Source organism: Melanerpes formicivorus, unplaced genomic scaffold (genome assembly GCF_026170545.1).
Source record: "Melanerpes formicivorus ecotype bairdi unplaced genomic scaffold, bMelFor1.0.p_v2 SCAF_2, whole genome shotgun sequence".
In the NCBI taxonomy this organism is placed as follows: domain Eukaryota; kingdom Metazoa; phylum Chordata; class Aves; order Piciformes; family Picidae; genus Melanerpes; species Melanerpes formicivorus.
The window spans coordinates 10,442,202-10,469,036 of NW_027142354.1; the positions used below are offsets into that span (position 1 = coordinate 10,442,202).

The 26,835-nt window shown below is 44.0% G+C and overlaps 1 protein-coding gene across 3 annotated transcripts in view; it reads left to right on the top strand.

Moving 5' to 3' along the window:
* ARFGEF3 (ARFGEF family member 3) overlaps positions 1–26,835 on the top strand; it is a 116,430-nt gene that overhangs the window by 32,327 nt on the left and 57,268 nt on the right. For 2 of the 3 annotated variants that reach the window (XM_068150478.1, XM_068150487.1), the window contains exons 5-7: positions 19,652–19,720; positions 25,060–25,182; positions 26,674–26,716. In XM_068150478.1, coding sequence (XP_068006579.1) covers positions 19,652–19,720; positions 25,060–25,182; positions 26,674–26,716 — 235 coding nt within the window. The remainder of the gene's footprint in view (positions 1–19,651; positions 19,721–25,059; positions 25,183–26,673; positions 26,717–26,835) is intronic. The other variant, XM_068150495.1, reaches the window with a different exon arrangement.

The following is a 26,835-nucleotide window of genomic DNA, read 5'->3' on the forward strand; positions in this document are numbered from 1 at the left end:
AGAAGAATAGATTTTGCATTCAGACCTTGCATGTTGTTGATCTACTGAGCCTAATATTTCTGTAGAAATACTTATTTCAGCAACTGTGCTGTTTGTTTGTTCTCTGCTCTTCTCTGTCATAAAGGCAGATTTATTAGTTTTTTCATCCTGGGGACTAAACTGAGGTTATTTAGGTGCTTTAAATCATACTAAGAGATACTGAGAAACCAGGTAATCCAGAAAGTGTGACCAGAGGGAGCAGTGTATCTAACATAAGGCCACTTTGGCATTCACCTTTGCTGTTGCCATGATATTTTTGCTGTCAAACTGAAACACCTTCTAAAAGATATATATATATATATATATATATATATAAAATCACACAATCATACAGTGCCTTGTTGTCCACCTTCTTGTAATACATCAATAGCAGGATTGCAGTTTCACATGGAATAATTAAACATTTTCAGTTCTGTATTTTCTTTATTTGTACATTTTCTTCTTGGGAAGGGAGACATAATCAAATTCTGTGTTTTATCAGTGAGGCACCAAAGTGAGTCACTGTTTAGTTTATAGGGTTGCAGACATAGAGGAAATGATGATTCAGCACTTAACCTTAGATGAAGAGAGTCATGCGATGTGGCTAGCCCAGACATGTTATAGTTGAGTGAAATACATTGAGAAGTAGGGACATTTTGCTGAACTCAAGTGCTATACTGTCAAGGAAACAGTGTGCAGCAGGAAAGGGACATAGTCTGGACTGAAGATGAGTATCATGGGTTTGGGTTTGGTTGTGGACTAAGGGGATCCTGAATTTTTTTCTGGTTGGATGCTTTTAAATTCTGACCTTATGTAATTGAAATACTTCTCCTTCATGCAGTTAGACTTTTGTCTGAAGGAAAACATACATTATCAGCAAAAGCACTATCAGTATGGTCAAATCAGCAGTGGAAAAGGAAATTATTAATTAACACCTTAAGGGTGGGTGTCAAGAAGATGGGGCCAGTCTCTTTTCACTGGTGCCCAATGACAGAACGAGGGGCAACAAACACAAACTGGAACACGGGAGGTTTCCCCTCAACAGGAGGAAAAACTTCTTTGCTGTGAGGTGATGGAGCACTGGAACAGGCTGCCCAGAGAGGTTGTGGAGTCTCATTCTCTGGAGAGATTCAAACCCATTTGGATGTGTTCTGTGTGGCTTGCCCTAGGTGAACCTGCTTTGGCAGGAGGATTGGACTAGATGATCTCCAGAGGTCCCTTCCAACCCCTACCATTCTGTGATTCTACGGCAGCCGATTCTGGATTCGGAGCCCTTTTGGCCTCAACAGATTTGCAATTTTTGCTTTCTTTTTTTGAATTTTTTCATTGCTAAGCTTAATCATAGTATCAGAGTATCAGAGTATCAGTCAGGGTTGGAAGGGACCACAAGCCAGAGTGTTCCAGTAACTGTCCCTTTCTTAAAGGCACAGCCTAAAACGGTCGCACTCACCCAGAAATAAGCTCTCCAGGTACACTGTAGTGTAATGGGTACTGACACTAAACGAGTTGGTTTTGAAAAGAAAGGCATGGTCAAGCATTTAAAATTGCCCTTTCTTCTGCTTCCCTTTGTTTTCTTTGGTCACAGATAAAGCTGTGTCATGTAATCCAGCACGTCAGTTCAGTCTGGGCCCAGATTTCCCAAGAAACTTACAGCTTACAAGACAAAACTTTTCAAGAGCAAACAATTACCTTTTCTGAAGGAAGCTCAGTTTGCTGATCTGATTTATTTTCGAATATTTAGTCCTTATTGCACTCTTCTAACATGTGGTGTTTTTTGAAATGGATAAGGATTTTCTGGAACTAGAAAATATTCTTCCAAAGTTACTTGAGAGGGAGAATCACAGAATCAGCCAGATTGGAAGAGACCTCCAAGACCATCGAGTCCAACCGATCACCCAACCATATCTAATCGACTAACCATGGTACTGAGTGCCTCATCCAGTCTTTTCTTAACACCTTCAAGGATGTTGACCCCACCACTTCCCTGGGCATCCCATTCCCATGGGCTGTGAAGAACTGTTTTCTAAGATCAAACCTAAACTTCCCCTTGTACAGCTTGAGACTGTGTCCTCTTGTCCTGTTGCTGGTTGCCCGCAAGAAGAGACCAACCCCCACCCGGCTACAACCTCCCTTCAGGTAGTTGTAGACAGCAATAAGAAGACTCTTCTAATTCCCCTTATTTACATACTGTCCACGTTGAACAGCTATTTCGTTTATGAAATGTTAGTTTATTCCCTGTGCCTGTGTTAGGGGATTAGGTGTACTGCTTGCTGATAGGCAAAATTTTTATGATTTTCTTCTGCAGGCTTTCAGTGAGGAGTCAGCCAAAAGTCTTTTTAATCTGTGAATGAGATTTAATGAATCCTTGCTAAATCTGCTGCGTGAAAGCAGTCTTTTGTCTTCATGTCTTCATTGATTCATTAATACAACATTTGGGAACTCTCCAGTAATAACACCAGACAGGTCTTTTTGTGATTTCAGTTTTCATTTTGGATATATTTAGAACTGAACTCTGAATCAGAGTTCTGTGGTAAAACAGCTTGCAGAAGGACAGGCAGAATAAAGCAAATAACTCTGCCTCTGAAACACTGTCTTTAGGTTGGGTATTTGTAGTTGTTCTTTCCCAGATTGCTACCATAATGCTGTAAAGATGACAAAGTGATTCTTTGAGTACTAAGAGACATCTCCCAGTCTTTACTAGGTTTATTTTGTCTTTAGTAACTAATTTAATTGATAGACCCCCCCCCAATTACAGTGTCAAATCCATCCCATGAGAAGGTCTGCAAGGAGTAGTAGAAAGTTTCTGGACAATTTATTTGTTTCTTCATAGTTTTTTAACAATGATGGTAGACCTGGTTTAGGTTCTGCAGGTTCAGGAAGACTGTTCTGATTTAATGCAAATGCTGGAATAAGCTGCATTGCACTTGAGCAACTGAGCAAAACTTACTGGGAACTTTGTTGCCTCTGTGGATAATGATATTCTGCACCTTTTTCTTGAATCAAGAGAAGTGTGGCCAGCAGGTCAAGGGAGGTGATTATCCCCCTCTATTCAGCTCTGATGAGACCCCACCTGGACTACTGCGTCCAGTTCTGGAGCCCCTATTACAGGAGGGATGTGGAGGTGCTGGAACGTGTCCAGAGAAGGGCCACAAGGATGATCAGAGGGCTGGAGCACCTCTCCTGTGAGGACAGACTGAAAGAGTTGGGGCTGTTCAGTCTGCAGAAGAGAAGGCTCCGAGGTGACCTAATTGTGGCCTTCCAGTATCTGAAGGGGGCCTACAAGAAGGCTGGGGAAGGACTTCTCAGGATCTCAGGTGGTGATAGGACTAGGGGGAATGGAATGAAGCTGGAGGTGAGGAGATTAAGGCTGGAGGTGAGGAGGAGGTTCTTCACCATGAGAGTGGTGAAGCCTTAGAATGGGTTGTCCAGGGGAGGTGGTTGAGGCCCCATCCCTGGAGGTGTTTAAGTCCAGGCTGGATGAGGCTGTGGCCAGCCTGATGTAGTGTGGGGTGTCCCTGCCCATGGCAGGGGCGTTGGAACTAGATGATCCTTGTGGTCCCTTCCAACCCTGACTGAAACTACTAGGATACTATGATAATACTGGTGAATGAACTCATCACGACAACAAACTCTCATAAATGTATGTATGTATCTTCTCATGTCTTAAAGTTAATGTATTTGAAACGTATCTTCCCACATAAAACCTGGTTATGCTTAATAGAGTAATATTTTCAGCTGTTCTGCTTTGTCTCAAACTGTAAAATTAAATGGGGCAGGAAGCTGGACTGAAACAACTTGAATTTAAAAGGTATATGTAAACTATATTATTCCCTGTGTTACCCCTTGGAGGCAAGGCATGCATAAGAGTTTGATGAAGGAGTAAAGAGAGTGATTTCATTACCCATTAGTAATAGGAATTCATTGGTGCAGCAGATAAATATGTAGCTGATAAAAGGAGATGGAGAGGAGAGACTGCAGGATGCTGTTAATATACATAGAATTTTGGAATAGGATTTTTTTGTTTCCTCTCAATATATTTTATGCACTGCATTCTTGCAAACATTTCTTCATCATTTGTAATATAAATGGCAGTCTGGTCTCTTTCTGAGCAGAGAAGGCCAACGTTTCAGATAAAGTGAAAAATAAAAACCATTATTCAATGTTATTTGCTTGCTTTAATTTGGAACTGGTTTAAAGCGTAATGTAAGAAGAAAAAAAAAACTGCTGAAAATGTGTAGAATAAAGTTTCACCTGAATATGTTCATCAGTTCTTTTAGCTGTGGTGCCTTGCAGGAGCTGTCACCAGCAATAGCTGATTTTTCTCTGATCCATAATTCAGAGATGCATTAGCAGTGTGCGCTGTTAAAGAGGGGGTCTGTGAAGACTTGCACCATGTCTGCAGACAGAGATGCTGCCTCAAGTTCTTAGTTCTTCCTCCTCTTAGCCTTTTCATTAGTTAAATTGTTGTAATGTAGGCCAGCTACAATCCAGACTCTCTTGGGCTTACTTTCCTCTCCCTTTTTTTGTTCTGGTTACTTTTTAAAGTCTTTTTATTTTTGTGGTTAGTTATAAGTAACCAGGTTAATTCCAGTGGATTGAATGACCTACCTTGCATATCTCAAGATAGGATCATCCTTTCCCAAGTTAATTAGAAGTATGACAGATGCCTACTACTCATAATTAAGGTTGTGATTAAAGAACTCCCCTGGTTCTTAGCTGCCTTGCTGGTAGCAAAAATCTCAGTCTTGAGTTAAATAATCAAACTTCCTTGTTAATGGGCACAAACACCCAAGAATGGTAATGGCCTGGCAGTACCAAATTCTGCCAGCCAAGTCTGGCATATAACAGTGGCATGGAAGAATCAGTTGCCATAATTTCCACATGTAATTATGCACATCTCTCCAGATATGGCACAGATTACATAAACCCAGCTTAGACCTTTGCTTACGCGCTTCCAAGGATAAGGGCTGCTGCAACCATAGCCGTTAACACCATTTGTTCTTCAGTGGTAGCTGAGGAGAAAACATGTGCCCTTCTAAGCTGTTCTGACACTGCCAGCTCTTTCCTAGAGCTCCTTGTGTGTGTATCTCATGTGAGAGAAGAACAACGTAAGGAAGCTTCATGGGGTATAGTGGTTGGTGTTGAAACCACAAAACCGTCTTCTCTGGCTTCTTAGTGTCCCTTTCCTGGATGCAGATCAGGAGAGGCCAAACAGACTCTGGGATGCCACTTCTCAGGTTGTCTTCAGGCTGTCTTCTTGCCAATTAATCTGGTGAGTTGAAATAATAATTTTGAATTAGTTGTAAAGTACATTGCCACACAAAAAGTTCCCCTGATGTACTTCTGGTGGAACCTTTCACTGCACCTGACCTGCTGGGTCCTGATGGGGTGCATCTATCTAGAAGGGGTAAAAGAGTCCTGGCACTGGAGTTGGCAGGGCTCATTAGGAGGGCTTTAAACTAGGTCTGAAGGGGGTGGGTGAGGCAATCAGTCCCTCTGCAGAGGTAAGAGTAGGGCGCAAGGTAGGGTCAGTTGAGAAGTCAGGAACCCAGCTGCGATGCATGTACACCAATGCACGCAGCCTGGGCAACAAGCAAGAGGAGTTGGAGGTCCTAATCCATCAGGGCGACTATGATGTAGTCGCCATCTCAGAAACTTGGTGGGACAGCACCCACGATTGGAGTGCTACAATGGGGGGTTACAGGCTCTTTAGGAGGGACAGGCGAGGGAGAAGAGGAGGAGGAGTGGCTCTGTATATTAGAGAGTCAATCTCTGCCACACAACTTGTGGTGGAAGATGAGGTAGTTGAGAGCCTGTGGGTCAAAATCAGAGGACAACCTAACAAGTCTGACATCCTGATTGGAATCTGTTACAGACCACCCAACCAGGATGAGGCGGCTGATGAGTTGTTCTACAAGCAACTGGAGGCTGTCTCAAGATCATCTGATCTTGTCCTTGTTGGTGACTTCAACCTCCCAGATATCTGCTGGGAACTTAATTCAGCAGGGAGGAGGCAGTCCAGAAGATTCCTGGAGCGAATGGAGGACTGCTTCCTGACACAGCTGTTAAGCGAGCCTACCAGGGGACAGGCTCTGCTTGACCTGCTGTTCTGCAATAGGGAAGGGCTGGTGGGAGATGTGATCGTGGGAGGCTGCCTAGGGTGCAGTGACCACGAGATAGTGAAGTTTTCATTATGCAGGGAGATTGGGAGGAGCACCAACAGAACCTCCACCTTGGACTTCCGAAGGGCGAACTTCAGCCTATTTAAAAAACTTGTCTGCAAAGTCCCCTGGGTACCAGCCCTCATGAACCAAGGGGTTCAGGAGGGTTGGACCTACTTCAAACAGGAGCTCTTGAAGGCACAGGAATTGGCGGTTCCCATGTGCCGGAAGGCAAGCCGGCGGGGAAGGCGACCAGCCTGGATGAGCAAGCAGCTCCTGGAGGATTTAAGGGGGAAGAGGAGGCTGTATCACCTTTGGAAGGAGGGGAAGGCTTCTCGAGGTATGTTCAAGGAAGCTGTTAGATTATGTAGGAATAAAATTAGGGAGGCTAAGGCCCAGCTGGAACTGAAGCTGGCCACCTCAGTCAAAGATAATAAAAAGCATTTTTATAAATATATTAACAATAAGAAGAAGGGCAGGAAGAACCTGAACTCCCTAGTGGACCTGGAGGGGAACACAGTTACTGAGGATGAGGATAAAGCTGAGGTCCTGAACACCTTCTTTACCTCAATGTTTAACAGCAAGGCAGGAGTTCAGGACGAGTGGTCTCCGGAGCTGGGCGTTGGGGTCGGGGAGCAGAGTAATACCCTGGAAATCCATGAGGAGTTAGTTCGGGACCTGCTGAGCCACTTGGATATCCACAAGTCCATGGGACCAGATGGGATCCATCCTAGGGTGCTGAGAGAGCTGGCGGATGTGCTAGCTAGGCCACTCTCCATCATTTTCCTCCAGTCCTGGCTCACCGGTGAGGTCCCAGATGACTGGAAACTGGCCAACGTGGTCCCCATCCACAAGAAGGGTCGGATGGAGGAACCTGGAAACTACAGGCCAGTCAGCCTGACCTCAGTGCCAGGGAAAGTGATGGAGCAGATTATCCTGGCAGCAATAACTGCGCACCTGAAGGATGGCCAAGGGCTCAGGTCCAGCCAACATGGATTCAGGAAGGGCAGATCCTGCCTCTCCAACCTGATCTCTTTCTATGATCAGGTGACCCGCCTGGTGGATGTGGGGAGGCCTGTGGATGTGGTCTACCTAGACTTCAGCAAGGCCTTTGACACCGTCCCCCACAGCAAACTGCTGACTAAGCTGTCAGCCTGTGGATTGGACCACTACACTCTGTGCTGGGTTAGGAACTGGCTGGAGGGCCGGGCCCAGAGAGTGGTCGTGAACGGTGCCGCATCCAGCTGGAGGCCAGTCACCAGTGGTGTCCCCCAGGGATCAGTGCTGGGCCCTGTCCTCTTCAACATATTCGTTGATGATCTGGATGAAGGGGTAGAGTCAGTCATCAGCAAGTTTGCAGATGACACAAAGTTAGGGGCAGATGTTAGTCAATTAGAGGGTAGAAAGGCTCTGCAGAGGGACCTCGACCGACTGGAAAGATGGGCAGAGTCCAATGGGATGGCTTTCAACAAGTCCAAGTGCCGAGTGCTGCACTTTGGCTATGGCAATCCCATGCAGAGCTATAGGCTGGGGTCGGAGTGGCTGGAGAGCTCCCAGACAGAGAGGGACCTGGGTGTGCTGATCGACAGCCACCTGAATATGAGCCAGCAGTGTGCTCAGGTGGCCAGGAGGGCCAATAGCATTCTGGCCTGCATTAGGAATAGTGTGGCCAGCAGGAGCAGGGAGGTCATAGTGCCCCTGTACTCTGCTCTGGTTAGGCCGCACCTTGAGTACTGTGTCCAGTTCTGGGCTCCTCAGTTTAAGAAGGACATTGAGACACTTGAGCGTGTCCAGAGAAGGGCAACAAGGCTGGTGAGAGGCCTTGAGCACAAGCCCTATGAGGAGAGGCTGAGGGAGCTGGGATTGTTTAGCCTGGAGAAGAGGAGGCTCAGGGGTGACCTTATTGCCCTCTACAACTACCTGAAGGGTGGTTGTAGCCAGGAGGGAGTTGGCCTCTTCTCCCAGGCAACCAGCACCAGAACAAGGGGACACAGTCTCAAGCTGCGCCAGGGGAGGTTCAGACTTGAGGTGAGGAGGAAGTTCTTCACCGAGCGAGTCATTCGGCATTGGAATGGGTTGCCCAGGGAGGTGGTTGAGTCATCGACCCTGGAGGCGTTCAAGGGGAGATTGGACGTGGCACTTGGTGCCATGGTCTAGTCATGGGGTCTGCGGTGTCAGGTTGGACTCGATGATCCTCGAGGTCCTTTCCAACCTAAGTGATACTGTGATACTGTGATACTGTGATACTGTGCATATATCTGAGGGTAAGGGAGTTGTATTCCCTCTCTGTCCAAAAACATCCCCCATTGTCAAGAAGAAATGTCAGCATTATTCATCCGGGGGATATACTGGTTCTTTTTTTCTTGACAGCTCTGGGTTTGCTTACACCCCTGTGTTGACAGCCTCTCTGATGATTTTGGTAGTGGATGCATAGAACTTAATTTTTATTTGAGAACTCTCTAAACTTCTTGTTGGCATTTTTCAGTTTGGTTCTTGTCCTTTTTCAGTTTTGTTTTACTAAGACATATGTCTTCTAATTCATAAAGTAAAGCAGTATACCTTCATAGGCTGTAACCTCTGTAGGGGGTGTGGTGGTTTGACCCTGGCTAGAGGCCAGATGCCCACTAAAGCTGCTGTATCATTCCCCTTCTCAGGTGGACAGGGGAAGGTGAAAATGTAACAAAAGGTCTGTGAGTCAAGATAGAAGAAATTTAATAGGAAGAAAAGTAAAGCAAAGGCTGCGTGAAGCAGCAAAGGCAAACAAAGATGTTATTTACTTTCATCAGCAGACAATGTTGGGTCACTCCCTGGAGTCAGAGCTCTAATACATGTAGTGGTTGCTCCAGAGGACAGACAATAGCAACAAATCTCCCCACACTTCCTTGCTTCCCTTAGCTTTTATATCTGGGCTGATGTCATATGGTATGGACTACCCCCTCGGTCAGTTTGGGTCAGCTGGCCCAGCTGTGTCCCCTCCCAAGATCTTTCCTATCCCTCAGCCTACTCTTATGGGGGAGGGAATGTTGTAAAAGCACAGCCTTGGTGCCTGGCTCAGCAGTAGCCAAAACAGTGGTGTGTTATCAACACCCAGCTACATCACTGCAAAATGCAGCACTAGAAAGATGCTCTGGGAAGAATTAACTTCAGCTTAGCCAAACCCAGTAGAGGGGGAAATGCCATTCTAGCAGTACTAGATACAGCCTTTTAGTTTGGTGGAGGTTTTTTAATTCAGTCTTTCCTTCCTATATCACAGTATAACTCAGGTTGGAAATGACCTTGAGGATCATCGAGTCCAACCTATCAACACAGACCCCGTGACTAGACCATGGCACCAAGTGCCATGTCCAATGTCCTCTTGAACGCCTCCAGGGACGGTAACTCAACCACCTCCCTGGGCATCCCATTCCAATGACGAATGACTCGCTCGGTGAAGAACTTCCTCCTCACCTCGAGTCTAAACCTCCCCTGGCACAGCTTGAGACTGTGTCCCCTTGTTCTGGTGCTGGTTGCCTGGGAGAAGAGACCAACCCCTTCCCAGCTACAGCCACCTTTCAGGTAGTTGTAGAGAGCAATGAGGTCACCCCGAGCCTCCTCTTCTCCAGGCTAAACAATCCCAGCTCCCTCAGCCTCTCCTCATAGGGTGTTACAATTCTAATGATAAAAGCCACTTTCAGAGCCACTAGCAAAATCTGTTAGATATCTGTTAAACAAGTGGTTTAAATAATTTCTTCCCTTTCTACAACTGTAGTACATAAACAGAAGTTTCACTTGATTTCATACCACTGCAGTGTTCAACAGGAGTTCTCTTCTAGTCTAGTGAGCCAAGGGGCATTGTCGTTTGGGAGCGTTCAGCAACTCCCCACTCATAGGTAACGTGTGAGGCTCCTCTGTACCAGATAGGGTCCTTTTGTTTGAAGCCATGGTGCATTCATAATGCTGAGCACCTGTTGCTGCTGTGCTAGCAAAGCATTTTATGGGTTTATTGATTCATGGGAGGCACTGTCTCCCTTCCCTCCATAATTAAAATCTGCTGCTTTATAGAGTGATACATGATGACACAATGTACATGAGTTCATTTAATGCACTCCTTTCTCTTGCCCTTGTTTTCCTTCAAGGCCAAATAATGCAACAAGAGCAGGTTACTAGTTATTCTGCCAAACAGGAGGGCATCTCCTGTCCAAACTATTTTGCCAAAATACTGGATGATGGCTTTAAATGTAAAATTACTGAGCTAAACAAAGGGCTGTCCTGCCTTGTATTCTAGCTGGGTTTTTCCTCCTGGGGACAGGATTTGAGGGTCACCCAAGCCTATATCCCATCCAAGTTTACAAGCCTGTAAGTACAGCGAGTCAGGAAAGGCTTCCTTTATGAATCCCACAAAAGGATTAGAGGTGGCTGGAAAATTCAGTACCCTGAGGACTAAATTGTCTACATGCAACTAGGAGAAATGTTCAGAGGATTTTCCTGGTGGGATTTCGAGTGCTGGAGTAGAAGTAGCATGTGGATGTTGGATGTTGCACTTCAATACAGCAAAGCATCCTTAGGTGGTGACAAATTACAGTAACATTAGAGTTTTCTTCTTTGTCCATCTCAGGAATACTTCACACTTTTTTATGTACCTTATGTATTTGATGTGACTCCACCATAAGCTCTTCAACATGAGAATTGCATTATTCTACAAATACGTGCTAAGCCCCTGGGGAACTTGGCTAGCAATGCTTAGCAGTTTTACAATCTAAAAGTGTTTCTTCTTTTTCCTTCTTCAAGACACCTCTCTTAAAATATGGGATAGTCATTGTAATGTCAGGTTTATTGTACTGCAGCTCAAATATTGTACATTTTGTGTCAACTGCACTGGTTAGGCCACACCTTGAGTACTGTGTCCAGTTCTGGGCCCCTCAGTTTAAGAAGGACCTTGAGGCTCTTGAACGTGTCCAGAGAAGGGCAACAAAGTTGGTGAGGGGTTTGGAGCACAAGCCCTATGAGGAGAGGCTGAGGGAGCTGGGGTTGCTTAGCCTGGAGAGGAGGAGGCTCAGGGGAGGAGGCTCTACAGCTACCTGAGGGGGGGTTGTGGACAGCTGGGGGCTGGTCTCTTCTCCTAGGCAACCTGTGACAGAACAAGAGGACACAGTCTCAAGCTGTGGCAGGGGAGGTTTAGACTGGATGTTAGGAAGACATTCTTCACAGAGAGAGTGATTTGCCATTGGAATGGGCTGCCCAGGGAGGTGGTGGAGTCACCATCACCATCACTGGAGGTGTTTAGGAAGAGACTTGCTAGGGTGCTTAGTGCCATGGTTTAGTTGTTTAGATGGTGTTGGATGATAGTTTGGACTCGATGACCTCGAAGGTCTCTTCCAACCTGGTCCTATTCTATTCTATTCTATTCTATTCTATTCTATTCTATTCTATTCTATTCTATTCTATTCTATTCTATTCTATTCTATTCTATTCCATTCCATTCCATTCCATTCCATTCCATTCCATTCCATTCCATTCCATTCTATTCTAACTGACCTTCATTATATCATCAGAAGCCACTCTTTTCATTGTCTTATTTCTACTTACTGTGAAGACTACCCATATGTCTGCTTTTATACTATAATTCATACCCTGGGACTCCAAGGATTAGGAACTTTATTTCTTAGTCCATGACAGTCAAAGCTTGAACAGTAATTAAAATGAATGCTTTCATTATGGATAAGCCATCTATGGAAATGTGATCTCATTTGGGCATCTGCAAGATAACGCAAGCCAATTAAAATGTGCTGGAAATTGTGCAACTTTGAAACTATCTTTACAGTAATAAAAATGTCTTCTTTAAAACAAAACAAAAAAACTAGTGTGCTTTAGAGTCCAGACTAGTTAAGATCTCATCACAGTGACACAGTAATGTCATTGCCCAAGAAAGCTATCTTTCTTCTGCTTGAGTTAGCCTCACAAGTAGTTAAGCAGCCTGTGGGATGTACTTTCTGAAGATGCAGTGCTTTTAGTTGATCTGAATGATTAAGTTTTGGGTTGGTTGGTTGGTTGAAATCCCATTTTTCATACAGTAATCTTAAAGAGATGCCTGCTGTCTTTCTGCTTATTCCACCTAGATGGGGAGTTGAGTGTCTGGACTTTTGCCAAGACTGTAAATGAGCCCTGCAGTGGTGCTGATGGAAATCATAGTTGAGAGCAGTCTTGTGCGTTGATCAGAGACCATCTTTCAGATTTCTGATGGTTTATGAGTGAAGAAGGTAGCAAGTGGAGTAAGCCAAGAATGTTCTGGTTTATAACTTGTTATGCTTCTGTAATTTGATCACACCAGGTCATCTGCTTTTTGTACAGCTAGTAGGTTCCTAGATCTCATTTTGTACAGAGTAGCAGCCAAAGCTTGCTGTTACTCTTTATTCTTCATAACTAGGTTTTGATAATCGCTTCCTTGCTGCACTTGATATATAGAATAGAATAGAATAGAATAGAATAGAATAGAATAGAATAGAATAGAATAGAATAGAATAGAATAGAATAGAATAGAATAGAATAGAATAGAATAGAATAGAATAGGACCAGACCAGGTTGGAAGAGACTTTCAAGATCATCAAGTCCAACCTATCATCCAACACCACCTTATCAACTAAACCATGCAACCAAGCACCCTGTCAAATCTCCTCCTGAACACCTCCAGTGATGGTGACTCCACCACCTCCTTGGGCAGCCCATTCCAGTGGGCAATCACTCTCTCTGTGTAAAACTTCCTCCTAACCTCCAGCCTAAACCTCCCCTGGTGCAGCCTGAGACTGTGGCCTCTTGTTCTGGTGCTGGCTGCCTGGGAGAAGAGGCCAACATCCGCCTGTCTACAACCTCCCTTCAGGTAGTTGTAGACAGCAATAAGGTCACCCCTGAGTCTCCTCCAGGCTAAGCAGCCCCAGCTCCCTCCGTCTCTCCTCATAGGGCTTGTGTTCCAAGCCCCTCACCAACAAGGGCAGAACGTCTTCCTGACAGCTGGCCTGCAAAGCTAGCAGAAGGAGCCAGGGAGCTGCACAGTTTCCCTATGTTCCATGAGGCGGTGGTTGGAACTCTCCTTAGCAGCTTGGATCCCCACAAGTCCATGGGACCAGATGGGATTCATCCTAGGGTGCTGAGAGAGCTGTCAGATGAGCTGGCCAAGCCACTCTCCATAATTTTCCAGCAGTCCTGGCTCACTGGCGAGGTCCCAGAGGACTGGAAGCTGGCCAACGTGGTGCCCATCCATAAGAAGGGCCGGTTGGATGAGCCAGGGAATTACAGGCCTGTCAGCCTGACCTCAGTGCCAGGCAAGATCATGGAACAGGTCATCCTGAGTGCAATAACACAACACTTACAGGATGGCCAAGGGATCAGGCCTAGCCAGCATGGATTTAGGAAGGGCAGGTCCTGCCTGACCAACCTGATCTCCTTCTATGATCAGGTGACCCGCCTGGTGGATGTGGGGAGGCCTGTTGATGTAGTCTACCTGGACCTCAGCAAGGCCTTTGACACCGTCCCCCATAGCAAACTCCTGGCCAAGCTGTCAGCCCATGGCTTGGATGGGAGCACACTGCGATGGGTTAGGAACTGGCTGGAGGGCCGAGCCCAGAGAGTGGTGGTGAATGGTGCCACATCCAGCTGGCAGCCAGTCACTAGTGGTGTGCCCCAAGGATCAGTGCTGGGCCCTGTGCTCTTTAACATCTTTATTGATGATCTGGATGAGGGCATTGAGTCCATCATCAGTAAATTTGCTGACGACACCAAGCTGGGGGCAAGAGTTGATCTGCTGGAGGTTAGAGAGGCTCTGCAGAGAGACCTTGACAGGCTGGACAGATGGGCACAATCCAACGGCATGAGATTTAACACATCCAAGTGCTGGGTTCTGCACATTGGCCACAACAACCCCATGCAGTGCTACAGGCTGGGGTCAGAGTGGCTAGAGAGCAGCCAGGCAGAGAGGGACCTGGGGGTGCTGGTTGATGGTAGGCTTAACATGAGCCTGCAGTGTGCCCAGGCAGCCAAGAGGGCCAATGGCATCCTGGCCTGCATCAAGAACACTGTGGCCAGCAGGAGCAGGGAGGTCATTCTGCCCCTGTACACTGCACTGGTTAGGCCACACCTCGAGTACTGTGTCCAGTTCTGGGCCCCTCAGTTTAGGAAGGATGTTGACTTGCTGGAACGAGTCCAGAGAAGAGCAACAAAGTTGGTGAGGGGTTTGGAACACAAGCCCTATGAGGAGAGGCTGAGGGAGCTGGGGCTGCTTAGCCTGGAGAAGAGGAGACTCAGGGGTGACCTTATCACTCTCTACAACTACCTGAAGGGAGGTTGTAGACAGGCTGATGATGGTCTCTTCTCCCAGGCACCCAGTACCAGAACAAGAGGACACAGTCTCAGGCTGCACCAGGGGAGGTTCAGGTTGGATGTTAGGAAGAAGTTCTATACAGAAAGAGTGATTGCGCTATGGAATGGGTTGCCCGGGGAGGTGGTGGAGTCGCCGTCATTGAAGGTGTTCAGAAGGAGACTTGACGGGGTGCTTGGTGCCATGGGTTAGCTGTTTGGGTGGGTTGGATTGGTTGATGGGTTGGACACGATGATCTTGAATGTCTCTTCCAACCTGGTTTGGTTTATTCTAATAAAGGTTTATTCTAACTTCGTTGCCCTTCTCTGGACACGTTCCAGCAAGTCAACATCCTTCCTAAGCTGAGGGGCCCAGAACTGGACACAACTGTTACAAGCAGCTTACTGGCACTTGTGACAGTAGGGGTTGGGCATATGTGTGCAAACTTTTCATAGTTCAGCTCTATAAAGGTAGGAAATTAAAAAAAAAAAAAAAAAAGGAAGGAGGAGGAGAAGAGATTTTGAAGAGAGGCATGTAAGAATGCCTAAACTGCTGTGTGCTTCCAGATTGGGATCTGTGGAAAACACTGGGTATTAACAAACTATACAAAGTCAGGATGGTGCAAGAGAGCAGAAAATTACATGAAGCAAATGAGGTTTCATAAGCAGGGAAAATCAGGACATGCAGACCTCTGAATAAGATTAGCAGTGGGCCTGGCTGTCCATTTTGGCTCTTAGCAAGATCAGAAGAGATTTGTCAGTGGGAGATGACAGTTGCCTGTCTCTGGGCTTATGAACTGTGTGCTGCATTTGTGTTTTACACAGCAGTGTATGGAGATTACAAATCACAGATTTTCCTTACATACTGAATATATTATTTAGCAAGCTGTCAATAAAATTTTAGGGTAGTTAACAGCTGAGTAAGTGAGGCCCAACAGCTGGCTGTCAGGCTGGTCAGGGGGTTAGAATTCTCTTAGTGCCCAACAGAACTGGTTGATTTTGAAGTTCAAAGTCATGCAGTTACGGACTGAGCAGCAGATGGAAATAACAGCCCTTGTAATTTATGTCCTTGTTAACCAAGTGAGATCATTGAGGGATTTCATCATTCTGTAGCATTTGCACTGTGGACAGGACAAAAGATGTCACTATTCCCCATCACTGGCACTTGTCTATATGCCAGTAAATGCAGTGGATTTCAGAGAAATTTGCAGAGTTCATATCAAGAGATGCAAAGTATGGCATTCTTAGTCATTTGTAGTTTCAATGAGATTTCCTTCTCTGGCAAGCTCAAATTCTGTAGCTTGTATCTCTGCTTTAATACTGAGGTAGCCTGTGTAACGCTTTTAAGATGAGAAAATCCATTTAACCCATGGCACAGAAAAGATGAAGAATAAACTTGGCTCAGAAACTTTGTTTTGCTTGAAAGGTAAATACTAAATATCAGAACTTGATATTTTAGTCCAGAAGCATTGTACTGCAGAAGAGTGGTGTCTCCTTTTCTGTTCTCATTAGGATAGGATAGGATAGGATAGGATAGGATAGGATAGGATAGGATAGGATAGGATAGGATAGGATAGGATAGGATAGGATAGAATAGAATAGACCAGGTTGGAAGAGACCTTCAAGATCATCAAGTCCAACCTATCATCCAATACCACCTAATCAATTAACCCATGCAACCAAGCACCCTATCAAGTCTCCTCCTGAACACCTCCAGTGATGGTGATTCCACCACCTCCCCGGGCAGCCCATTCCAATGGGCAATCACTCTCTCTGTGTAGAACTTCCTCCTGACCTCCAGCCTGAACCTCCCCTGGTGCAGCCTGAGACTGTGTCCTCTTGTTCTGGTGCTGGTTGCCTGGGAGAAGAGACCAACCTCTGCCTGTTTACAACCCCCCCTTAAGGTAGTTGTAGAGAGCAATAAGGTCTCCCCTGAGCCTCCTCTTCTCCAGGCTAAGCAACCCCAGCTCCCTCAGCCTCTCCTCATAGGGCTTGTATTCCAAGCCCCTTACCTCTAGTATTTATCCATGTTACTCAGATTCTATTTATGAAGGATTGAGTGAGAGTCAAGGCAAGGTAACATAGATAAACAAATGTAAAACAGCCCTTGCATAATGCTTTTCTTGCCTTTTATACTAAAACTGTCATCTATAAGAACAGGATTGAGCTCCTGACTGGTATTTTATTTACAACACAAAGAAGCAAAAAAAACCCAAACAACAAAAAACCCAACACAACACAAATCCCAAACAAACAAACAAAAAACCCAACCACAAAATAACCAAACCCAAACCAACCTTGGAATAAGGTTGTAGTGAAATGCAATTTGTCTCCTGAGAAAAACATGTGTAAAAATGCAGTGCATTTCAGAGCACAGAAACATTTTAGCTTGACTCTCAAAATGTGAAGAAGGTTATTTATGTCCTCCAGAAAAATGGCACACTCCTCTGTGGATAAGCTGCTCATGTAGAGACATTTCAAATTCCCCTGCAGTTATTAAGTGCCTGCTTTACAGTAATGGATTTTTTTCCTCTTTGCTGGTGCAAAATACCTGCAGAGATGAATATTCTCCCAAGCAAAGACTGAGTAGTGATGATAGGTGTTCACAGTATCACCAAGGTTGGAAGAGACCTCAAAGATCATTGAGTCCAACCTGTCACCACAGACCTCATGACTAGACCATGGCACCAAGTGCCACGTCCAATCTGCTCTTGAACATCTCCAGGGATGGTGACTCCAACACCTCCCTGGGCAGCACATTCCAATGGCAAACAACTCTCTCTGTGAAGAACTTTCTCCTCACCTCGAGCCTAAACTTCCCCTGGCGCAGCTTGAGACTGTGTCCTCTTGTTCTGGTGCTGATTGCTTGAGAGAAGAGACCAACTCCCTTCTGGCTACAACCACCTTTCAGGTAGTTGTAGAGAGCAATGAGGTCACCCCTGAGCCCCCTCTTCTCCAAACTAAACAATCCCAGCTCCCTCAGCCTCACCTCATAGGGCTTGTGTTCAAGGCCTCTCACCAGCCTTGTTGCCCTTCTCTGGACACGTTCAAGTGTCTCAATGTTCTTCTTAAATTGAAGGGCCCAGAACTGGACTCAGTACTCAAGGTGCGGCCTAACCAATGCAGAGTACAGGGGCACAATGACTTCCCTGCTCCTGCTGGCCACACTATTCCTAATGCAGGCCAGGCTTCAGAGTACAAGCAATGCTCTGTTAGGTTTGTCTACCTCTCTTAACCTTCAGGTCAGCAGTTTTTTCATTCCCTATGACAGCTCTGAAATGCTTCTGGACATCATCACTACTTAAGAGTGAAAATATAGATTGCATTTGAGACATGATCCAGTTTACTGCTTCAAGTTAATTGTAATGTTTTTATTGTTTCACCACACCTTGAGTACTGTGTCCAGTTCTGGGCCCCTCAGTTTAGGAAAGGTGTTGACTTGCTGGACTGTGTCCAGAGAAGGGCAACAAAGCTGGGGAGGGGTATGGAACACAAGCCCTATGAGGAGAGGCTGAGAGAGTTGGGGTTGCTTAGTCTGGAGAGGAGGAGGCTCAGAGGAGATCTTATTGCTGTCTATAACTACCTGAAGGGAGGTTGCAGACAGGTGGGGGTCAATCTCTTTTCCCAGGCAACCAGCACCAGAACAAGAGGACACAGTCTCAGGCTGCACCAGGGGAGGTTTAGGCTGGATGTTAGGAAGAAGTTCTTCATAGAAAGAGTGATTGCCCATTGGAATGGGCTGCCTGGGGAGGTGGTGGAGTCACCATCACTGGAGATGTTTAGGAAGAGACTGGCTGGGGTGCTTGGTGCCATGGTTTAGCTGATTAGATAGTGTTGGATGATAGGTTAGACTCGATCTCAAAGGTCTTTTCCAACCTGGTCTGGTCTATTCTATTCTATTCTATTCTGTGCAGTACAATAAAATATGAGAAAAATGATGCTTTACAGGAACCAAAGGGCAATAATCTTTCCAAACATGTATCCCTTTCCCTCCTTTATCTGTTTAACTTGCAAGCTCTGATCAGGCACTCTGGCAAAGTTGGTTGTTTTGCTAAGGAGATCACCCCAAGGTGCTGAGCATTAGTAGCTGTCACAGAACCTCCCCATAAAAAAGCCAAACCTAATACCACTGAAAAGCACATAATAAGATACATGCTTAACAGCCAGTAGTGCTAACTTACCTGATGCCCCAGATTTGCTCATGAGGCAGAGAACAGTAGTTCCTAGGGGCTGAGAAGTTGCAGGGTTCAATACATTAATGTTAATGTGATTGATATTTGCCAGTGCACTTAACCCAAGAAACTCATACTGTTTGAGGTCAAGCAAAGCATGAATTATGCCAGTGGGGCAATGCTCTACTTTTAACTAGAGGATAGCAGCTCAGGCTCTCTCAGTCTTCTGTGGGGTGGGAGGGATTGGAAAGGAAAGTGGGGATTGAGGGGGAGGACACCTCCAGACATTAAAGAAACCACACCATAGCACCTATCATCATGTTGTCCCATGCACCACCACTACCCCCAGTAGATTACATTCCCATTCCCTTTCATTTCAAAATAAACATCAGATGGGTATTTTGGTCACTATTCCTCCTGCTAAGTTCAAGACAGGACAAGCCTTCTGTCATGAAATGGGGATTATGAACTGGTTTTTAGCTGCTCAGTATCAAATTACTATAATGCTGTTACTGGAAATAACCTGGGCTGGGGAGTCCTCATGTAATTAATATCTCATTTCACACCAGTAATAATTTGTATGCATTTTTCCTTCCTCCTTTGTTACACTGATAGAAATGAATGCAAGGACTGATTCTAAATTGTGCAAAGCTTGTGATTAAAATATGAATGGATTCTGGCTATCGAATCCAAGGCCACAGTTAATCACAGGCTTGTCTTTCCTTCCATGGTCAGATGCAGGAGACAGCAATAAAGAATCTGTTGGGTTGTACTTCTGGTACCAACAGTTGCAGCTTCTCAGGAGGAAGCAATTTGATTGTGCCATCTCCTTTACCCCAATAAAACCTGGTGCTATAAAGCTTCTGATGTGTGCACTGAAGATGGAAGGAATAGTAGCTAAAAGCACATGGGTGGTGAAGTGAGACAATGCATTAAACTTGTATTTTTGTCTTCTTCTTTCTCTTTTGGTTCAAGGTCTTGCTCTGTATAACATATACCTCCACATTTGAGCTGAATGGGAGTTCAGTGTTGAAGATTGCTGAGGTAAGTGCTGCTGTCATACTATTGCTTGCATCCCTTTACATTCTCCCACTACCTAGAGTGTGTCTTCCCTACCTACCCTGCAACTCTACTAGTCCAAATCACAGTTACCATCTTAAGGACTGGTATTTATTTATGTCTAGTGTGAAGAAATAGATGTGAGTTGGGCAGGGTTGATGGTCTTGCATGGGAAGGCACTTTTGGAGACTGACTGATAATTGTATAATACATTGTTGCACACTTACTGCTCCTCATACTTACTTTATTTTGCCTTTTGCAATGGATAAATTTCCCTGAGTTCTTTATAAAACAGCCCTGTACTGATTCCTTACCTGGTGCAAGTCTGAAACTAATGAAGTTTCCTCAAGAGGTGTGTAGGCTGTAATGTGCCATGTTAGCAAGAGTGCTACATTGTGCCACATTAGCCTTGTGTGTTAGCCTTTTCCCTAATACATCCAGGTAAAAGATTTATTGCACCTCTAGATACATGGCATTGTCCTGGTGCTGTTAGTCACTCTTCTGTCTTTATTCCATTTGATTTTAGTCTAAATTAAATTGTAAAGGAGCTTTGACTGTAGAAAAACATACCTGGAGGTCTATTAAGTAAGCCTTTGTGGGTGGGTGATATTTTTAGTGCACTCTGTGGCTGTTTGTGTGGGTTAGAGAAGGTGCAGAGGAGCACTTAATCATTCTGCACAGCATATGCTGCTGTATGCAGAGCATTTATATTGCTAACAAGGTATGGGGAGAACAATGTAAAAGATTATATACATGTCCTACACTCCAAGTGTATGTGGACATTCAAAGATGAGTTCCTTCTTAGGCTTTAGTATTTGGGGTGGGGCTTTTCATAAGAAAGAAAAATTCCATGTAAAAATAGCTCACTTTAACTGGAAGCTACAACATTTTTTCTAAGTTTAGGAATAAAGCTGACCTTGCATTGCCCTATTGGAAGCCAAGAATGGAGTTGTAGAGATAACGCAGAACCAAAGAAAACAGCTGCCAGTTTCTAACATATAAGCCTTTAAAGGCAGGGATACAGCACAAAACTGTTTTGTATATAGCATATGCAGGATGAAAAGAAAATAAAATAGTAGTAATCATTCCAGATGTCCTGCACAGCTTAGACAGGTTTCTCTGGTGCCTGCAAATAAGGTATGGCTATTTTTGGAGGTCTCTGTGAGCTCCCTCTAGATGCAGCCGCAAGGATGAACTGAGTGTTTTTTTTTAGAGCAATCCATAACTTTTGAAGTTGCACTAAAACCTTTTTACATCAGTGTCCCAAGCTGAAGAAAATACAGAGAGTTTCCCCTGCTGCAGATTTTGTCAGCAAACTTTCTAACATGCAGGGCAAAAGCTGATGAATTCAGCTTAGTGCATCACTTGGTGTAGACAAAGAGTTCTAGTTTAGACAAAATACTTGCTGGTAAAAATACGTAATGGCTCTAAACCCTTTGCATTTCAATCTTTAAGAGCACTGCCTAAGCCTGGGGGAGGTGGTCAGTTGGCCATGCTCTACCTGCTATAAGCTGTATCAGAAAGTGTATTTCCTGTTCTCTCTGTGAATTTGGGTAACAATAGGGCTGTTACTTATTTAAAGCATCCTGGAAAATGGCAGTTTCCCTTCAGAGATTAGCATGAAATTCTGCTGTTCTTGGTAGTTGTACTTCACTTTTTCTTTTCCTTTTTTTTTCCCCTGACACAAAAGGGTAGCCTGCCTCCCAAAACCCTTGCTAGTGTAGTGGTACAGGCTAGCAGAAGTGATAATTTGCCCTTTTTCTGTTAGAGTGAACACAAGCTCTGATGCAGGCTGATGAGATGTGCCAGCAAACCAAATCAAACTTTCGTTTCCTTTAGGGATTGGAATAAGCTGTAATACAGAGCATGCATGTTACTATTTGGAGTGTTTGGAGGTACACCTCTTGTCCCCACAGTCCTTCAGAAAATGTTGCCTTGGTGAATGCCTAAGTCTTTTTAGTTAGCAAGTTCCACCAAGCACATACATGCTTTCTCAGGTGTCTCCTGGCCAGGTTGTAGGTCAGGCAAAGGCTTAACAGCTGGAATTAATATGCCTTTGTATCCAAATTCTACAATGTATAAGCAGTAGGAAACAGAAAATTTATTTCTGGATTCAGCATTTGCCTATCCCCAGCATTGTTCTGATTTGCTCTAAAGGGCAGGTGGCAGAGAGCCCAGATATTTGTTCCAGATCCCCTGATATTTGACATTTCTCTCCAAGTCAGTCCCTTAGTTTTCCTAGCCTGCCCTCTGTAGCAAAGTGGAGCCATTGCAAAATTAGAAGTGCTGTGCTTTTAGGAGAACTCTCTGAGGACATTCTCTGACAAACAAGGCTACAGTCTGGCCATTTTGCACTGTCTGATCATTGTCAGTTCACGTGCACAAAATAAGGGCACCCTAAATCTTTCTGAATACTATCAGCTTCAAATTAAGGAAGCATCCAACGTGAAAAGTGCTGTATTTTGTGGCTTAAGTATTAACAGTATTGAAAACAGACTAAATCTTTCTGTGTGCACTTTCTCTTGCTTGCCTAGACCCCTGCAAGAAAATCTAATTCATGCTATTGCTTGTTTTTATGTGTGCATTTGTTACTCCCATGTCTTTTGGAGGTTTATTTTGTTTGACTCTATTGTGCTTCATTGGCTAACCCTTCTGTGTTTTGCTCTTAGTTGTGTTTTGCATGCCATAGAGCTGGAAGTCCCCGAATGCATGAAACAATCAAAATGTCCATTGCACACCTCCTTGGGGCCCTGAGCTCTCACATTTTTACTGGTACTTCTTCATCAGTGGCTTTTCAAAAGGTACCTTGCCCAGCCATTTTAAACATAGGCATTCTGTAAGGTTGGAGCTCAAGTGGAAAGTATTGCTGCTCATTATCTGGCATGGGGAGGGAAAAGAAGAAGGAGCGATAACAACCATGCTCTTTCCAGAATGTCAGCCTCCCTCTAAAAGTGGTATTTAATCAATTAATTCAGCTACTTTAGAAAAAGACTTACAGCTCAGGAGAACAAATTCATCAGCACTGGAATGATTTGGCCTCTGTGAAGGGCTTTGCATAATTAAAAGACTTAAGGAGTTTTTTCCCACTGGGCTTCAGGTGACTGCTGAATGATGGGCAGAATCGGTCCAGGCCTTTTAATTTACAAGACCATCTTCATCACTGACTGATTGTTCTCAAGATAAATAAAATCTCTTATTTATTTGAGAGGATCTTGGGATCTTGAAAAAGAGTAAGAAATATGAGGTATGCTGTCAGTTTGGTCCCTTATACCCTGCAAATACATACAGCTGTAACCACTTCTAATGCACAGCCAAAGGAGATAATCAATCTCAGTTTGTGATTTGTAGTGTTTCTAGCATGAGATAATGAATGATACAGATACACTTGGAAAGCTCTGGAATGCTGTCTCTCAGTGTAGTTGGGAAATAAGGAAAAATAAGGCAAGACCCATGAAGTAGCTGCCATGTGCACTCATTTAAGGCACAGCTGGTATCCAACATGATCATGTTTTCTTGTGCTTGTGGCTTTATTGACGTTCTGACATCTGAGAGCACCCAAAGCAAGGAGACATTTTTTAGGAATATACCTATATTGTTTTCTACTCCACTCTAACAAGTACAGAAATGTGCCAGCAACAACACATTCATTTTAAATTTTATAGCCCCAAGCCTAGAGCCTTTCTTACTTGGTCAGTGGAGTAGCTTGGTTTAATTTCAGTAAGAGTTAGAATCAATCAAGAGTCTTGTCCGTGTGCCTTCGTCAATACTGATTAGTCCATGTAACCAGATCAAATTTTCCCTCTTGAAAAAAGCCTTGTTAGAGAATGATAAAAATGGCTTCACCTCATAGAGTGTCCTTCTCATTCAAAAATGTGCACCAGAAGCATTTATGTATACTCCTCATGCATGTAATTTATACCATCTATGTATATATTATTTATTTGTTCACAGCTAGTTTAATCTGTATTCATTGTTCTTCTCACTACATATATATCCAAATGATGGCAGAACAAAACCACAAAGACTGAGCAGTATGTGAACAGTCATTGACTTTTGTGGGGTTCTTATAGTCATTGTTAGTTATATCTAGGCCAAAGGACCAAAAGTGTTCCTTCATATCACAGTCTGAGAAGATTGTATTGTACAAACCCACTCAGCTCCAACAAGACTTACTCACTTAGTAGTTACTATGCAGTGGTTACTACAGTTACAGCAGCTCTTACAGAGACCAGCACCTCCCACAGAAAATCTGATCAAGGCCAGAAACTGCATCTGGCTGTGTGCTGTACCCAGGATGGTAGCTGCATTATGTTTTGGCAACTATTTGTGTAGCATCAGCTGGGGCAAAAATGAAGCCCAAGTCTGGTCACAGCAGAATGTCAAAAAGTTGCCACCACCTGGGCATGGAGCTGGGAATTGGATGACCCATGAGTGTTCTTCCATTGCTACCTTGACTCCTTTGAGATCTCTGAGGTGAGGAGCCTTTGGCTTGATTGCCAGTTATTAAAAGGCAATCATTTGTGTTAGTTGTGGTAAAGGGCCTCTGTATTTTCTGGTGAGGGAATTTTTAAGATGTCAGGTAGTGATAGCTCTGGGGGGAATGGAGCAAAACTAGAAGTGGGTTGATTCAGATTGGATATTAGGAAAAAGTTCTTTTACCATGAGGATGGTGAGACACTGGAAGAGATTGCCCAGGGAGGTGGTAGAAGCCCCATCTCTGGAAGTTTTAAGGCCAGGCTGGATGGGGCTCTGGGCAACCTGATCTAGTGTGAGGTGCCCATGGCAGGGGGGTTAGAACTCAATGATCTTTGAGGTCCCTTCCAACCCTGACAGTTCTGTGATTCTCTGATATTAGGAAAGGTCTTCAAAGGCTTTCAGATATTCTGCAGTATGTAGTAATTATAGAAGAAGTGACAAATACCTGTACAACAGAAGCCACAAGAACTGGAGAGTATTTACTCTGCAGATGCACACTTGCAGAGTGGTAATTACAAATCAGTATCTAGAAATGAAAAAAGGAAGCAGCATTTAGTGAATTACCTACAGAGCAAAGCAAGTGCCAAAATCTCTTGGGTTTGACAGGTGGCTTTGCCAATTCTGCCCTACCATTCCTGCAGTTGTGACACTGATGAGCTGCATGCTGCCTCTAGATGCTACTTACTCAGTTTTTCCATATTGCTGAAAACTTCTAATGTGCTAAGAAAGCAATATGAAGTAGTAAGGGAGGCTGACTCTGCCTGTGAAAGACCTTGGTATCCTCCTAAGATGTGTTACTGGTAAGTTACAGTTCATATCTATGTACTGCTATCTTGTTTCCTTATCAGGTTTGCATTGAGACATATGTCTCTAGCTGTCACCAGCGGAGCATTAACACCGCTGTGCGGGCAACCCTCAGCCAAATGTTGAGTGACTTGACTTTACAGTTACGACAAAAGCAAGAAAACATGGTGAGCCTTCTGGCATCAACAAATGGTTCCATGTCCATGGCTGCATAGCTTTTTGTTTCCCTGAATGGAGTGAATTGTACCAGCTTGTTGTGCCTCATGACTTTAATTTGACACTTGACAATTAAAAGCATTTTTAGGCTCTGGCCCTGCACTTGCCTCAGAGCAGTCTATCAGACACGCAGCTCTCATATTAGCAGCTCTGCCTGGCTGTTGTTTTTCATTTTTTTCTCCTTCCATTAAACAAAAGAGGCTTTGTTCTGATGTCAGGCTGCCTTGGCCTTTTCATTTTGTTTGCTTTTTTCCCTAAGGTTCATTGAAATCCTTTTGCCAAAAGTTTTTGCATGACTAATACATACATAAAGAAAACAAATTCTCCAGTAAGAAAAGAGCGTTGAGATTTTTCATGTATTTTTTTCTACAACATAATTTAAGCTCCTGAAATTCTGTGCTTGGTTGTTAGAAAAAAAAAAATAATTAATTCTGCTTATTGCATTATTAAAATCCATGAGAGCTGTTTGAATGGAATCCCAGCACACTGTCAGCAAACCCGTAGATGTTTTGGGTACATGTGAAATTACATTCGCTTCTTACATTTGTTTGTGCTGCTTTGTACGTTATCAGGAAAGTACTACTTGTGAAAGTCAGTTTCTAGGAAATGTTAAGGACAGTAGTTGTACAGATTATTTTCCTTACATCTGTTTTTGGGTTAAGATGATCACTTCTATTTGGGATTAGTAGACTGGACTACTTTTGTCCTAATGAGCAACTGCAGAGCAGACTTAGCAGTTTATACTTACCTTCTGTCTCTGTACTAAGTAGGTTCATTTTACTAGCCGAAACATTTAAAACAAAAAAACCCAACCAAACAAAAGGAAAACAGCAAAACCAAACCAGCCAAAACCAATCAAAGAAAAGCTCCAAACCAAGCAAACAAATAAAAACTAAACCAAATAAGCAAAATAGTTCCTGGCAGTTTGTTGTTGATGCTGGAGAGAAGCACTTGGCTTGACCCTTTTATGCAGTGATAGGAAGAATCCTATACTGCAGCTAAACCAAATGATGTAAGAGGTCCTTTCCATTTCCTGACTGCCATGTTGGCACTGTAATATTAATTATGATAATGTGATACACTAATACTCAATTGCTTTTGGTTTCTAAGTACTTTGTGAGATCTAGACTACGCTTTCCTTTGTTATTTTTATTGCAACTGAGTTGGTTTAGGTGTAGGAAATCCCTTCAGGATTTACAAATCCTAGTTCAGCTTAATGGGACATCAACTCCTCCCTTAAATCTAAATAACTGTTAAAACAGATTCTAGTGAACTTTTGAAAGTGTTTGGAAAAACTTTTAACTGAAAAACTAACAAACAAAAACCCCAAAACAGATAGAGGACATGGGTTTGTAAAGAAAGCTCTGCCTTTAAAGTACAGCTTCTACAATGTTTATGTGCCCCTTGCACCATTTAACACCACTTTTGTCTTTCCTCAACAGACAATTGAAAACCATGATGGCTTGCAGAAATTCAAGAATCAAGGTATTTTTAATGTCTTGTGGGTTTTTTTTGAGTGACTCTTTCCAATCCAGCTTTTTTATTCTTCACACTCCTTTTATCAGCGCAGTACTCTCTGATTTCACAGGAATTACATTTTCAGG